This window comes from Pteropus medius, unplaced genomic scaffold (assembly GCF_902729225.1).
Source record: "Pteropus medius unplaced genomic scaffold, Ma_sr-lr_union100, whole genome shotgun sequence".
Classification (NCBI taxonomy): domain Eukaryota; kingdom Metazoa; phylum Chordata; class Mammalia; order Chiroptera; family Pteropodidae; genus Pteropus; species Pteropus medius.
Genome location: NW_024355990.1, coordinates 598,417 through 614,972, shown reverse-complemented (window position 1 = coordinate 614,972; position 16,556 = coordinate 598,417). Strand labels below are relative to the sequence as shown.

General features: G+C 56.1%; 1 protein-coding gene across 4 annotated transcripts in view; it reads right to left on the bottom strand.

The window, feature by feature from the left end:
* The window catches only part of CCDC57 (coiled-coil domain containing 57), a 66,212-nt gene that overhangs the window by 27,247 nt on the left and 22,409 nt on the right, over window positions 1–16,556 (bottom strand). For all 4 annotated transcript variants that reach the window (XM_039859799.1, XM_039859800.1, XM_039859801.1 and 1 more), the window contains exons 13-15: window positions 15,582–15,685; window positions 10,765–10,965; window positions 7,243–7,411 (exon numbers count right to left, since the gene is read on the bottom strand). In XM_039859799.1, coding sequence (XP_039715733.1) covers window positions 7,243–7,411; window positions 10,765–10,965; window positions 15,582–15,685 — 474 coding nt within the window. The remainder of the gene's footprint in view (window positions 1–7,242; window positions 7,412–10,764; window positions 10,966–15,581; window positions 15,686–16,556) is intronic.

Sequence of the window (16,556 nt, the reverse complement as noted above, 5' to 3'; positions counted from 1 at the left end):
CTTTTTCACTCCTGTCAACCGTGGTCTTGCGTCAGTTTGGTTCTTAAACCACCTGGAAGGTCCTAGAAGGGGGGGGCGCGCGGGCCCCTTCTCTCAGGGGCGGTCACTGTTTTCGGCATTTGTCGGGGTGGCGTCCGCCTCGCCCCGTGTGCTGAGAGCTTGGCTGGGCGCCTGGTGAGGGTGCCCCGTCCGGTCTCCGCCATGCGCTTCCCGGGGCATCCTGGTGGCCAGCGTGCCGTGTGCCGGCTCTCAGGGGAGTTGTCTGCGAGGCCCCAGCCCACAGGGGAGCTTTGCCATCGCCCCCTTTGTCAGCGGTTGTTAAGGGTGGAAAATTTTCAAGTGAGCCAACTAGCTAAGTCAGCTACAGGGAAGAAATATCTTTAGATACCAGAAGTTGTCCTACATGCTTGGGTGTGGTTTAGGAAGGGTATTGTATAAGAGGTGAAGATGGCCAATGTCTGCTTCTGTGATCCATTTACTTGTTAATTAAGGGTGTTGTTCCGGGCAAAGCCAACTTCCACTTCTGTGATCTGCTGGCTTGTTCAGGAGACCACCAGGATCTGGTCTTAAGCTTTAGCAGCTGCCTCCTCTGAAAGCTCGGGGCTGATCTCCTCTAGCCCTGCGTGGTAGAGAGTCAGTCGCCGGCCGGCTAATAAAGGCTCATAATTAATCTCAATTGGCTCCGTGGGTCTCAGAATCGTTCGCACCATAACACGGTCAGCACTGGAGAAGCCCATTCCAGCAGCACCTGCCCGGGGCCACAAACCGGTGGGCTTTGGCTGGTGGTGTCACTTTCTGCGGGAGACGAGAGACAGCCGGTGTCACGGTGAACCCTGGGTCTGTGGGGGCCGCAGCCCTGATGTCTGTGGGCACCTTTGGTGTCCATGGTTCAGCCACAAGGGACTTGCTGGCTGGAGCTGCTACTGACATCCTACTCGTCAACGGCCAGATAACGGAGCCCTCACAGTGGAAAACCTTCTAAATTGAAAAAAAATTTTTAAAGAGCTCCCATCCTAAAAAATCGTGAGTTTGTTGTGTGAACATGGCTTGGTAACCGTCAGGCTGGGGGCCCCAAAATATATCCGGACAGAACTGTGGACTTTGCGCCCCACCTGCGGCTGAGGACCCCACGGCGTGGGAGGCATGTGACAACTGGGTCACTCACGAAACATACCTGGAAGTGAGGGCTTGCAAATGAACAGCTGGGGGACAGGGCGGCAGAGCCCCCGGCAGACAACGAAATTCGCTGTGAAAGGCCGGCGAGAAAGGAGCTGCTAGGGGCCCGCAGGACAAGGCCTGGACTGAGTGGGCCGGGCCCCCATCCCAGCACCCACCCTGCGCCTTCCCCGCCTTCCCCTGGGGACACAGCAGCACCACCTCCGCTGACCTCCACCTGAGGTCAGAGGCCCACCCTGGGGCCATAATTACAGAACTGCCTAAACCCAGGCCCGGTCCTCAAAAGTTCTTATCAGCAAACACAAATCACCTCTAGAGATGAACAGATTTAAATTTATTTCTTATTTTTAAAAATTAATGAAGTAAGATGGGAGGCCACTGGTCTGACCGCACTCGGACCCCAGATGATACTCAGGCCCGATGGGCCCAGAACATAACGTCACCTGGACACATTAGGCTCAGTAAGGTGAGAATGCGGAGGGGCTGAGGGAGTCCCGCCAGGGAGAGAAGTTCCAGTCATCATCAAGAATGACAAGGATGAGACACATCAGGGGTCAGCACAGAAGCCGAAACAACACCGCCCGAGGCAGGGTGGGCCAGAGGGACCCACAGCCCCCTGCAGGGCCCACACGGGTCCACTTTACTCAACTCTGTCTGGAAAAGTCAAATTGTAAAGGCTGGGAAATAAATTTAGCAGAAGAAGCACCCAAGACTGTCACAGCCAGGCAGTCCACTGTCCCTATAGCTCCTTCCACTCCCCAGGGCCCTGCGGTAGGGGTCAGCCGGCCTCAGGCCTGACCCTGCAACTCCTCTGCAGACACAACCTGGACACCCCACCCCGCAGCCAAAGAACCACGTCCCCTGGACAGGAACCACCACCCTTGTAAGTGACCCCACTTTTAGGAGTCCCTGCCAAACTTAGAGAGGAACTGGTGTTAAGGGTGTGGCTCTGGGCAAAGATATGCTAAGGGCCAACTTCTGCTTCTGTAATCTGCTTGCTTGTTTGATGTTAACTAGGGTGTGGTTAATCTGTTTGCTTGTTTGATGTTAAACCAGGGTATGGTTCTAGGCTTTATCAACTGCCTCTTTTGGGAGCTCGGGGCTGACCTCATCGAACCTTGTATAGTAGAGAGTCAGTCGCCGGCGGGCTAATAAAGGCTCATAATTCATCTCAACTGGCTCCCTGGGTCTTAGAATTGATCGCGCCACAACACTGGGAAGCTTAAGGGCCAGTCACAGCCCCACTCCGAGAGGCCTTGTTTGGCTGGTGACTGTGCTGTGGTTATCGGATGGCCGACACCCCCGGGGACACCCTGCTCCAGTGACTGGGAGCGGGGTGTCCGAAGGCCTGGGGACCCGTCGGACAGGCGGCCGTGGGCACGCGGAGTGCCAGGACGGCACTGGATGTACAGACCAAGTGTTCAGTGGATCAGCCACTGAAGCAGGCTAAAATCCAGCTCTAAGAGGAACTGAGAACACCTGTCTTTGTCTTGTAAATCTTTACAAAACCAGACCTGCAACTCTGGAAAACAGTTCAAAGTCCTGTCTGAGAGGTTTCTCCTTAAAGGGGAAACAAAGGGTGGGGGGTGGGGGAGATATTTGGAAATTGGGCAAATGGGAAATCTCAAAAATCTTATTTATAAATATTAGTAAAAACAGAGCTTTGGCCATCTAGGCAGGTTGAACTTGACTTATTCCAACTGCCATAGAAGAGAAAAGCCTCTGTCCTCCTAGGAACTGGTGAGTCCTATACACACCTCCCACCTTGTGACTCAGGGTTTTAAAAGTGAAGGCTACGGGACCGCTGTCATTCTGGTCCCTGTGTGTCCCATGTCATGGATGTGGGGTGTTTTTCTGTCCCCGGATGGCACTGCTAAAGTTGTCTGAAAAGACCTCTACTTAAGTGGCTTCAACAGGCTTATGTAAAAAATTCTCAAAAAATATAGAAATTAACCTAAATGGACTTTTCCCCCAAATTACACGATATAAAATAAGCTTTGGTAAATCCAGGCCTGTCTAAGTTTGTTGGTTTAATTAAAACAGGCGTGTCTTCGGGTGCCAGAATTAGATACCATGCGGCCGAGCCTCTTCTGTTCAGCCTGGCTTACGAACCCAGCAGGTTCACGGTTATGACTGTCACTCAGCCCGCAGGAGAAACAGCTGGGTGACGATGGCTGCCATCTACCGTCTCACAGTGCTTTCGTGAGCGATCTCAGTGTGCTTATGAAAAACAAATGAATTGAACAGATGTAAATCAGATGAGAGTTTTGCCGAGTTTTTTTTGCAAGGATTGTTTAATGACATGTCTGCTTAGTTTCCTAAGTCTCTTTGGTAACACATCCTGGGAGTTTTACTAACTCAAACACCGAGAATTCATTAAATGTCTAGATCACTTCCAAATAAGAAAAAATAACGAAATATTCACTACTGAACATAGGTTTGTCTGCTTTCGGTTTCCTTATTACCGAGAAACTAAAGATATTTGGATCTGTGAGTAAACATGTTTTATGACATGTTGAGAAACTTTTTTATGGAAAAGCACGTTTCTAGAAATCATAGAGTGTCTGTAAGTCTGTCGATCTATATAGCATGATGACGTAAAGGCAGTCACAATTGCTACTTCTTAGTTTTCATTAGAAATTAAGGTTAAGGTTTAAGAATTCTCAATAATATGTGTAATTAAAGCTACTAGCAATAATAAGAGCAACATCTCCATATGCAAGAAAAGTAAAATGTTTGGTTTCAAAAATGGGGGTGGTATGAGGAATAAAAATGCATCTGAAGAAAAACAAGTTTGTCCTAAAGTAAAACTGGTTATGAGACAGAGAAAAGGGCAAAGTATGAATCTAAAAAAAGAAAGACGTAGAAGGTTTGTGCAAAAGGAACTTTTGGAAAGGAATCTCATGCACGGTCAAGCTAAGCCTGAAATGAATTTACTTAAAAACAAGTTTTAATATCACAGCACAGCGGCACAGAAGGACTGAGTTCTCTCTATTAGGACGACAGTTGTCCTGAGCTTCTGGCTGCTTTTGACAGCAGAGGAGAAAGTGTCCTTACCTTTCAGATAACCTACCTGGAAAGCGTGATTTTGCGTTTCACCAGAATCGCTTCCTGTGCTTTATGCGGTCTTTGGTTGGTTTTGCTCACACCTAACTTCCTGTGTTGGCTGCAAAGTCTTGTCACCACGGTTAAATGGGTGACTTGGTGTCATCTCACAGTGACTCAGGATCCTATGTGACCAAGTGTTTTAGGAGCCTTTCGATATTTTTGACAAACTTCCTAGATATCATATTCTAAATAGTCTTTTGACTAAATAGAAATTTATTCTTTTGACTAAATAGAAATTTTCTGGAAGGCCCTGGAACATCTCAAACAAAACTTCTCTCTCATAAATGGGAGATGTTTAATTAGGCTTTTTTAATTACATGGGAAGAATTATCAAATAAGAAGTAATACTGAACCTTTTTTTATTCTGTGTCTGGATGGGATACAGACATTCCAGAAAGTAGGTGAACTTCCTGGAAATCTGATTATGTTCTGGCATAATGTTATCAGGCGTAATTCCAGTTACGATCTTAACATGTGGAATTACGAAAACGGGCAAATTTCCTCGTCGACTGCACTGCGATGAACTGTCCTTTGTCACTGCCGTTCCTGTTTTACTCTGACACTTGTGCAAATGTGCCGTCGTCAAGGAGACTCTGGGAAGCAGTCTGAACACAGGTTTCTGACTGGCTCACACCACTGAGCTGGGCGGGAATTTACAGGACTCCACCTGAGACCCGACGCTCTGTGCAAGTGCTAACAAAAGATCAAGGTCAACTAGAATTAAGGCGTGGGGCTGAGGGGCCCAACGAAGATGACTATAACTGTTACGAGTTTTTTTGTCTGAAACACTGCCGATTCTTCTAAGCGTCTCATTTTTCCGGATCCAGGGGAAACGTCCAACGACTGGTAAAGCACGGCGCTGTGAGCAGAGAGGAAGCGCTCAGCTCCCTGCCGTCTGACCCCTCCAGAACGGAGACACCCCCCAGAGCGCACACCTTCACCAGTGCCCGTACTGTCCTTTACGTGGGTTCAATAAGCATCTGTTTCTGGCAAAGGGACTCAGTTGGCTGCAGGTCATGTTGAAGGCTGTCACTGGACGGTCCTATCTGAGAACGTGCACGGACTCAGCTGTGACCAGGAGGCTTTAAGGAACTATGGTGGCCTTATGGAGCCAATAGAGCCCCTGGGAAATCTGGTGTCTCGCTCGCAGGGTTCCCAGAAGCTTTACCACATCAGTAAAGGAATCCTAAGACATTCTGGGGACCTTGAGGAGGGAGGAACTCTCCCAAACTGGCAGGTATTGCAGGCGACGCCTGACAGGAAGACCTGGGCTGGGCTCCCGGCCTCGAGAGGCCTTTAAAGGTTCAATCTGAGAGTCCTCACGAAAAGTCCCAGCAAAGCAGACTTGAAAGAGCTTACATAACGAGGCCGAATTTAATAAAACTAGACCTATTTTATGAACGAATTAGTTTCACTATAATTATCTCTGGCAAAAATGGGGCTGATTAATTATAGAAAGGCTGTTTCAGCAGAGATTATAAGACACACCTAACGTCAGAGTCCCTTTGAGGGCTTCGCTGTGCCCCTGTGAACTGGACTAGACCCTGCGTTCTCCTGGTTTCCTCAAACCTCTGGCCACAAACCTGCAAACTTCTCCCACCCTCCGACCCAGAGTCACTGAGAGCTAAAGCTCACCTTCTTCCTGAAGCCCCGCAAACCGAAGCCGCTTGGATCGACTGTGGAGGTGCCGACAGCGCGTGTTCACAGCCCTCGCGTCCGCGGCCACACGAGCCACTCAGAAAGCTTGCCAGAGCACCCGGTGACGTCGCTAAAGACATCACACTGCAAAAGGTGATTTGAGCCTGACATCTAAAGATCTTCTCAGCTGGTCATCCTTAGAACCCAGAACCTGGTTTGTAATTTGTCCCCACAGTAAACCAGTTTTCTAATTCCCAGGGGAACGTCTCTTACCAGCACCCACTGCTGCTCCGCAGGCCGGGCTCGGGAGCCTGCCTCCGCCGATTTAAACGCAGCCTGAAAACTGACCTCCTTCCAAGACTAGATTAATTCAGTGAAATCAGGAAGCCATCGCCCTGCTCAGCAACCACTGTGCAAAATTCCAGGGGGTTTGAGAGGAGGCTGGTGGGACTCGGGGCAGGCCACCCCAAAATATGCCCCTTTGCACATTTAGAATGAAAGGTACCTAAGAAACGGTGTAAAGAGGACACGCTGACCACCCTGTCTCCCAAAAAAGTGAAATAAACGTCCCCGTCCCCAGAGAGAGGGGCTCAGGGCCCGGGGGGTAGGGGCACAAAGTCCACTCAGGTTCTTCACTGATGACACACCCGAGCCCGAGTGTCCGTACCGCGTGGATTCCTCACAAACAAGTGACAGCTGGTGGCTCCTTGGCTGCTTTGGCCATTTCCTTAGGTTCCACTTCTGGGATACTCCGCATGCCACCTGCCAGCGTGAATGCCCCACGAACCGCTGTGCCCTTTGGCGGACAACAGTCCTTCCCACGAGCCTGGGCCCTGGCTGCGGGTCTGCTGCCCTGAGTGTCCTCACACAACCTGACTGCACCACCCTGATGGCCGTGCATGGCAGCCCCACTTGTACCTCAGCTCTTCAGAAAAGGGGGACACCGTCGGGCTTCACCAAGAGACAGAATGTCATTTTGGCCGCTGGGGCTCTAGCGACATTCATGGGAAAGGTAAAGCATGTGCATCTTTTGTAAAGAGTCACTGCCTTTCCTGGGCACCAGCACCCTGTGCGACAGAGGCCTGGGCACCTGGCAAGCAGTGCCGGCCCTGGTGGTGGTGGAGACACAGCTGCCTCACGCGTGATGGCGCAGCCCGAGCCGGGGGACGGTGTCGCTAGCTCGTTTTCCCGCAAATGCTGCCAGCGCGCAGGTCACGAACAAACCTGAACCCGAGCCGGCCCCGCATCCACACGGGGGCGTCTGGCCCCGCCTGCGCCGGCCCCTCCTCAGGCCTGGGGCACGCTGGGGCGCCGGCTCACCTGCGCGGCCCCGCTCGGCGCGGAGCCGGTTCCCCAGCTCCTGCAGTTGCTCCTTCTCCAGGCGCAGGCGCACGATGCTGCGGGCGGCCGCCTTTAGCCTCCTCTGGAGCCGCTGTACCTCCTGGCCCTTGGTCCCCGCCGTCCCCGCCGCTCCTCCGTCCGCTGGGCCCTGGGAACCAAACGCGCACATGGTCGGCCGTCAGACAAGCCCTCCGGGCGGGAAGTGAGTAAGTGGGCGTCAGGGTGAGATGGCCAAGCTGTCCTGCCAGCCGCCCAGAATCAGTTTCTCTGGGTGACAGACACCGACTGGTCCACATGAGAGGCCAAAGGGACATGTGTCCACGTGCGCTGGCAGAGATAGGCCACGGCATGCACCTGTGGACGCCCTTCCCACGTGGGACGAACGAGGCCGGCTCCCCCGCCTCCCTAGCCCCTCTCCAGGGGCCCTCCTATGCCTGTGTCTTTCCAGTAGGGACAGTGAGGACCCGCAGGCTCCAGCGCTCAGCCTCCAACGCCCCCAGGACTCTGAGAGCGGTCACGATCAGAGCCCCACGTGGCGCCCTGGCCGCCGCCTGGCAGGTCCCATTCCCCTCCTCCTTCCAGCCGGTACCCTGTCCCCTCTCCCTGGTCCCTGGCCCCGCTCCCCTCTCCCTGTCCCCTGGCAGCGTCCTGCCCCTGGCTCCGCCACATGTGCGCTTTCCGCACCGGCCTCCGCCTTCCCAGCCAGCACAGGCCGCCCCAGGTCCACAGCGTCCTGACCTGACGGGGGTCTGAGCAGCCCCATCACAGTCCTGGCCCCACCACTGCCCTGACGCCCTGGCCTGGACCCACCCGCTCCCAAAAGCCACGAGGTCATGCCCGAGGCGTCTGCAGTGAGCCGGGGAGCACAGAGAGAAGAGAAAGATGGGGCTTCTCTGTGCTGGGCAGGGCCCATCAGGCACGGTTCTGCCCAAGGCCCCGAGGGCAGCAGGTGGCCTGCTCAGCCGTGACTGCTCCTAACCCCGTGAGAAGCCAGCGTGTCCTGTCTGGGCGCTGGCACACAGAACTGGCTCCCGGTGCCTGGAACAGGCTCCTTTCCAGTGTGCTGTTCCAGGGCTGGCAGGGCCACTTCCTCAGGTGGCCAGGGAGCCAGGCAATTGCCACTGGCACCTCTGGCCTATGCCACAGGCTGGCGTGGTGTGATGGGGGCCTGCGGGGAGGCCCCACACACCCAGATCACTGGTGAGCGGCCCCCACACCTGCTCTCACCTCCCAGCGACGCAGGACAGAGGGGGGTCTCAGACCTGCGGAGGGGCTGGGACAGGCCTGGAGGAGCTGATGTGGAACTGGTCACCAGCGGGTGCCACTCCCTCCCCCCAAGGGGCCGACTCATCCCATTGTGAAAGTGTCGCAGCCCTCCCGGGGTGTCCCAAGGCAGCACACGGCCGGTGGGGGCTCGGCCAACAGCCTTCCTCGAGCCCTGGTCCTCTATAAGACACGCTCTAGGCTCCCTCGTGTCCTGAGTGAATAAGGAACAGGCCTAAACACAGACTCTGCAAACCTCAGAAAAGTCGGGTTTCAGAAAGAATCCACTCTTCAAAGTGGACCCCCCGAGAAGACGCTCCCACACGAGCGAGGAGCCGACGCGGGCCGGGCTGTGACCTTAGATGGGCCACGTCCTCGTCGCCGTGGTGGCACGCAGTGAGTAGGGGCTGCAGCCACGGACCCCGCCACCTGGGCTCGGTGCCTGGTAAGGTTACTTTACTCTTCTAACAACAGCGCTTGACACTCCCAGTGATCCTGGACGTGTTCTGAGCTGCTGTGCGCTTCCGGGCCCACCCCAGGTGGCCTCGCCCATCCAGGCCCTGACCCAGCACCTTGGCCAGGAGAGAAACTGTCTGTGCAATGAAGGGAGAGGCTGGATTGCTGAGCCGTCTCAGTGACGTCCCTGTCCCCAAGGGTAGTGGGTGACGGGCTCCGTGGAGAAGTGGGGGCGGAGCCCCGGGCGCGGGGAGTGCCAGGACACCAGGACCGTGGCTGCCCTGGCTGCCTGAGGGCTCGGCCCGTACAGGTTCCCGAGCTCTCGGCAGAGCCCACTGCGGGGGGACGGTGAGCACTGCCCGCAGCCGGCCCGGCGCATCCCTCCTGCCCTGCTCTTGGGCCAGCACCCGTCCGGGTCTCGGGGCTGGGTGGAGCAGCTGTCAGGAGCAGGGGACTCCATTGGCCAGCCGGCCATCGCCCCTCTGCACCAGGCTGGGGCACGGAGACTGGGGAACATGGAGGGCCGCCCTGGGCTGGGGAGGCACGGCCTGGCTGCCGCTGGTAGGACTTCGACCTCACAGAGAACCTGAAAGGACAGCGCCAGGGGCTCCCCGCGCTTCCCTGGTAGACAGGGAGGCAGCTGCCACCTGCTGACCCCCACCCCCCATGCGATAGTCCTCAGCCTCAGCGCTCTGTTTGCTCTTCCTAAAATCACAGGCGCTCACAGCGACTGGCCGTCAAAACCAGAAAGGTGGCACAGGCCTGACACTAGACCTGACGCACTGCCCACGTGCGGCCGTGCCCGCTGCCTCAGGAACGTCCATGATGGCTTGCTTCTCCTGTTCCAGGTCCAGGGTCCCTGTAGGTCCCTAACCAGTACACTGGGGACAGTGCAGGCCTGCTGCCTTCACCATGTTCTTCAGTTTGGGTCTGAGGTCTCCTTGTGGGTAGTCGGGAGTGAGGCTCTGTCCTCGGTGTGGCCAGGCCAGAAGTGCATGACGGCCACCTGTCCCAGTGTTGGCGATGGGAGCTGGTCCCTGGAAAGCTAGGTTTCCCTTTGTAACGGGTCTGCATAGGTCTACCCAGCTAACCATGGGTGAGCATGGGTCACCACGGGCAACTGGCCGAGGTCCAGGAGCCACATCAGAGAACACCCTGTTAAGGAAGCCATTTCTACATTTCCATCACGGCCTTTGCTAAGAAAGAAGGCGGCCTGGTTGTCACACCTGTGGGGACAATGTGCTGTGCAGTACCCTCTCTTCAGCTTGGACCCCTGGCTCGAACCTGGTCAGGGAGCAGGGTAGAACCGGTGCCGAAGGCCTAGCCTGCTCCAGGACAAGGGCCCCATGGCACCTGCATGGGTGGCCCCATTGTCACAGGCGGCAGGCAGCTCCTGACACCGGGAGGCGCACGGAGACACAAGCTCCTCCTGAGGGGAAACCCCGACTTGGCCTTAGTTTCAGAGATTCGCAGCCTCTTGGCGAGCAGTCAGGACGCCTGCCTGGGGGACAGAGGACAGTCCTCCTCACGGGTATCCCGTGCACGACCTCTCAGTGGAGCAGCTACAAAGACTGGAGGCCCGAGAATGGGGCTCCCCCAGCACTGCGTCCACCCAGGGGGCAGCCGCCAAGGAAGGACGAGGGGGCCATGGGGACGGCCCACAGGGGCCAGAGCTCTGGCGACCGGCCAGGGGCCAGCACCTATAGGGCACCCTCCGCAGCGAGACCCAGGACGGCCAGCAGCTAGACAGATCGATGGCGGGCACAGGGCACCCACACCCACCTCTCTCCCGAAGGCCACGGCGTCCGGCGCCCACGGCTGCTGCTGGCTCGGAGGGGCCCCACCTTCCTTCCCGGCAGACACGAGGTGCTTCTCAAGCTCAGCCACCTGCTTTCGCAGCTCCAACACCTCCAGGTGCACCTGGTCCAGCTCGTGGGGCAGCTCGCGCCGGACGGTGTCCATGTCCAGGGGCCCCTGCAGCACCTGGGGGCCGAGGAGAGGCACCATGAGGAGGGAGGATGCCTCTCGTGACAGGGCTGGGGCAGGCTGCGGGGACCGGGTGGCCAGCAGAGGACAGAGGTGGGGGTGGAAACAGCAGGAAAGTCAGAAAGGAAATGCGTTCGCCAGCATCCGCTCTGGTTCGCTGTGCCCCCGCCTGTGCACCCCCGCACGGCCCCACCAGTCCCGCATGCGGTGGGCCTGGCAATGTGGCAGAGCCCAGGGCTGGCCCAGGGCAGGCTGCAGAGTCCGGCACAGAAGCGTGGACAGAGGCCTGGTGGGAAGAGGCCTCTAGAAAAGGACATGAGCCGGGGGGCCTGGGGCCAGGGGGCCTCAGCTACGAAAAGGCGGCTGGAGACTGGGGAGCAGACACGAGGCAGAGGTGGACAGGTCCGGGGGCCGCAGGCCGGCCATGAGGTACCAGGGCGGAGTCCTGGGGGGCCCGGGCCAGCCTCTCACTGGAGCTGCTGCTCCTGATGTCTGCCCACCCCTCCCCAACAGGTGGGGAGACTGGCAGCCAGAAAGACCCTTAGCCGTCTGCACCCTGAACCCCCGGCCCACTCTCGGAAGAGCCCCATAGGCCTCCTGCAATGGTGCCCGCCGGTGCTGTGGTGTCCAAGTTTGCCACGTACACACCAAACGAGATCATCGTTTGGTGAAAAAACACTGTTCATTAAAAAATGAACAGACACCCTGAGGTGGGCCTTCTCTCCAGGACAGTTGAAGCGCCCGTCTCCAGGATGGATACTTTCCGTGGCTGTCTGTGTCCTGAGTGGCATGTGCGCAAACAAGCATGCATGAGTGCAGGGTGCGGGACGGCCACTCGGAAGCCTTGTGGACCCGAAGATGCCCAGACATGTGCGGGCCTGTGACCCAACAAGTAGGAAGCCCCGTCACAGCTCAATGGAGACAAGTGGGTGACGGACATGGACAGACATAGACAGACGTTTCTCCTGAGAAAGTGCCCAGGTGGCCGACATGCACATGAAGGAGGCTCACGGAATCGTTCATCAGGGAAATGCCAAGCAAAACCACAATGAGCCGTTGCTCACGCCCACCCAACGGCCACAGCAGACCACTGGCCAGACAGGAATGACAGGAGTCGGTGAGGACATGGAGACCGCGGAAGCCCTCGCAGGGCTGGTGGGAAGTAAACGGCGCGGCCGCCATGGAGAACAGCTGGGTGGGAGCTTGCGAAATTAAGTACGGGGCGACCTCATGACCCTGCAGCCCGAGGCCTCGGTGTGCACCCCAGGGAAGGGAGCAGGGACCTAGGAGACCCTTGGGTGCCATGCTGCAGCAGCCGTATGCAAGGCGGCCAGAGCTGGAATCCACCCAAGTGTCCGTCAGGTGAGCGGGCCAAGTGTGGGACACACACCGGGACACTGCGGCAAGCCAGGGGTGGGCTCGGCTGCAACGCGGTGAACGTTAGGCTGAGGGACATGAGCTGGGCACAAAAGGACACTCGCATGAGGGGCACAGACACGAGGCAGAGGCTCAGGGCTGGGGAGGGGCAGGGAGTCGGTGCTTCACGGGGACAGACACTCTGTTCCGGTGATAAAGTTCTGGGACGTGGCAGTGGTTCTGGTTACCCGATGCTGTGAACAGACATAATGTCATTGAATTGTGCCCTTAAAAATGGGAAACTTTTGTGTGGTTTACTCCATGCAAACGGCCTGTCTTGGCTCGTGCTGTGGACTTTCCTAAATTCTCTCAAAGGCTCACAACCCCAAACGAGCAGCGTCTGGCCTCCGGTGCCCCGCACCTCACGGAGCAGCCCCCAGCCCGGCTCTAGCAGCAGCCAGCCTTGGTTCCGGGCTTGGCCTCTCGAGGCTCCTGTAAGCCCAGCACAGTGGCAGCCATCTGCAGATTGCTTGGTGACTCTTAGCAGGTGACCCTGGAGGTGCGCATCCTGCAGCTGAACTTGGCCTGCAGCTGGCCCCTCCCAGGGAACCCTTGGACCGGCACACCCAGGGACCTGCTTCGAGCAGCACCGAAGTCAGAGCGCAATCCAGGACATCATCTGAGGACACAGCGAAGGGCAGACTAGGGCAGGCACCAGAGCCCTAATGCGAATCCTGCTCGCTCTGTAGGGTCGGCCCCTTACTGGCTAGTCCTCAAAACCAATCAGCCCGAGGGTCGATCCTTCCCATCCACATGCAAATAGCAACCAAGGCTCAACTACAAGGGACACAGGGACACACCTTGAACACCTGGCACAGGTGACCAGGAAAGACTGTGCCACCGGGCCCCACAAGACACCCATTACATAAGGCCACTCTCCCAAGACCAGGAGACTCAGGTGCCCTACCTAATACACAGACACAGGCACAGGGAGGCAGCCAGGATGGGGAGACAGAGAAACGCGTCCCATATGAATGAACAGAGCAAAGGCCCGGAAGAGGAACTTAATGAACTGGAGACGAGCAATCTAGTGGATGCAGAGGCCAAATACTGGTCATAAGAATGCTCGACGAACTTGGGGGAGAGCAGGCGGACTCGGTGAGGACTTTAACAAAGAGCTAGAAAACACAAAATGAAGACAGAAACCATAAAAAGGAACCAATCAGAAATGAAGAATACAATATCTGAGATGAAGAGTACATTACAGCAGTGGTCCCCGACCTCTGTGGCGCCAGGGACCGGTGCTCCTATGAGAATGTAATGCCTGAGGATCTGAGGCGGAGCTGAGGCGGTGCTGCTGAGGCGGTGATGCTGGCGAGCGGCTGCAGGTACAGATGAAGCTTTGCTCATTCCCCCGCTGCTCACCTCCTGTTGTGCAGCCCAGTTCCTAACAAGCCAAGGACCAGTACTGGTCCTTGGCCAAGGGTTGGGGACTCCTGCATTAGCGGGAATCAACAAAGTGGATGAAGCGTGGGATCAAATCAGTGATTTAGAGGATGAGGTGGTGAAGGACAACCAGTCAGAACAGCAATAAGAAAAAAGAATCCCCCCCCCACAAAAAAAAAAATAAGTCAAGTTTAAGGGGCCTCTGGGACAACATCAAGTGTCTCAACATTCGCATCATAGGGGCACTAGAAAGAGAAGAGAGAGCGCAAAGAATTAAAAACCCATTTGAAGAAATAATGACAGAAAACTTCCCTAACCTGGTGAAGGAAATAGACACACAAGCCCCGGAAGCGCAGAGTCCCAAACGAGATAAACCAAGACACAGCACAGATTAAAATGCCAGAGGTTTAAAACAAAGAGAGTCTTAAAAGCAGCAAGAGAAAAATCAGTTACCTACAAAGAATCTCCCCTAAGACTGTCAGCTGACTTCTCAACAGAAACTCTGCAGGCCAGAAGGGATTGGCAAGAAATATTCAAAGTGATGAAAAGCAAGGACGTACTACAAACAAGATGACTGTACCCAGCAAAGCTACCACTTAGAATTGAAAGTCAGATAAGGAGCTTCCCAGACAAGAAAAAGCTACGGTAGATCATCACTACCAAGCCAGTGTTACAGGAAATGCTGGAGGGACATCTTTAAGAAAAAAAGAGTATGCATCAAAAATATGAATAATAAAACGGTAATAAGTACATATCTATCAACAAGTCCTTCAAATGAAAAAGAGTTAAACGCTCCAATCAAAAGACAGGATGGCTCATTGGATAAGAAAACAAAACCCTCGCACGTGCTGCCTACAAGAGACTCACTTCAGATCGAAAGACACACATGTTGAAAGTAAAGGGAGAAAAAAGTCTATTGCATCACGGACCCAGAGGGCATGTGGGCACTGGCGTAAGGCAGAGAAAGACAAATGCCATGTGATTTCACAAACATGTGGGATCTAAGGAACAAAATGAACACAACAAACAAACTCATAGGTACAGAGAACATTGTGAGGGGAGGAGACTGAGCGGAACAGACTGAGAAGTACAAACGAGTAGTTATGCAACAGTCACGTGTAAGGACAGCACAAGTGGGAAGCTTTGCAGAGGAGTCCGGCCTCACCACCGGGTGACCATGGAGGCCGAGCTGCTCTAGTCAGTCCCCTAGCCGGTTAGCCCAGAGGTCACAGTGTGCAACCACGGACGGTGTCAGACGTGCACTGGGTTTATTGGGGTGATCGCTTCCTAAGTTACATACACACGTAAACACTGTGTTGCACACCCGAAGCTCCCATGTCGAGCGTCAACTAGAACTGAAAAGTGAAAAACGTAATTTAAAAAAAAGGCAAACTGCACATCGCGTCCTTTTCAGCACAATGGAAAGGAGGCTACGAACGGGCCCCGGTGAAGCCCAGCTGTGGCCCCCGTGCCTCTGCCCGCTGTACGGCAGCTGTGACACTGACGGCCTGGCGGACAGCGCCCAGGAGACCTAGCCTGGCGCCGTGTGCTCCTGCCTCCCTCGGTGCCGGGCATCGCTGCAGGGCCTGGGACTCGCCCGGCGTGTCCCAAGAGGGGCTGCAACCCTGGCACAGGACCGGCTCCGTGCTCGGTCACCGGGCTTCTGCACGGAGACAAAGCAGCAGCTCCTCACAATGACCTCCCTGGAGGGCACGGGCAGAGCGGTAGGCCACATGCCCAGAGTCACTGCAGGGCCGGCCCCAGCCACCCTGTCAGAGACCTGCACATTCTGAGTGTCGGGGTAGCCGTACCTTCTGCCTGAGCCAGGCCACCAGGAAGTTCAGGAGACGTGCCCTGTCCCCCAGCCTCCTGAGCGCGAAGCCTGTGGATGCGCCATCGGCCAGCACAGCGCCTCCTGCAGAGAGAGTGGTTGTCAGGCTCGGCCCCCCACACTGGGGAGGATTGTGATTGCCTTCCCTCCACCAAGAACGCCCGCTGTCCCTGCTGGCCCCCTAGACGTGCAGGGGAGCGGGCGGGGCCGGGTCCCCACCAGGACGGAGGTGTGCTGGATGTGAAATGTGAGCTGGGCCCAGAAAGTGGGAAGCTTTGCAGAGGAGTCCAGCCTCACCACTGGGTGACCACGGAGGCCGAGCTGCTCTAGTCAGTCCCCTAGCCGTTAGCCCAGAGGTCACAGAAGAAACAACACGGATGTCAGAAACTAGTTAACATCAGACAGGGTGCGCTTCAAAACAAAGGAACGTGCCAGGATAAACTGCGTGGCAACAGGAGGCTGACTCGATGAGGAACCACGGCAATTCTAGACACGTGTCTAGCAGCAGAGCCGCAAAACACATAAGCAAAAACTGACAGAATCACGATAAAAAATAACGGTATATATTAAAACCGGAATAGAAATTCCCTTCCTGTGATCAGACTCAGAAGTGAAACGCCGAGAGTCCGTCTCTGGGATCGGGAAGACGGCCAGCCATGTGGCCACCGTCACGCTGGCATGTCCAGCGAGAAATGGCACAAGAGGGAGCAACAGAGGCGGCGGCACAGGAGGAGGACGGCCCCTGAGACCGCACAATGCCGGCGGCCTGCTGCCCGGCCCTCCCGTCCTTCCTGAACGAGCGACCTGGGGCTGTCCATCTGGGCCAGCAGGGCAAGGGCGTCCGTGTGGCGGGCAGAGTGTGGGCAGGGCTAGGCAGGGGCAGTGAGGCTGCTTGCGCCCAGGGAGCTGGGCAGGAGAGCTGTGCAGGGGTTGCGGGAGCCGGGCTGCTCGTGGC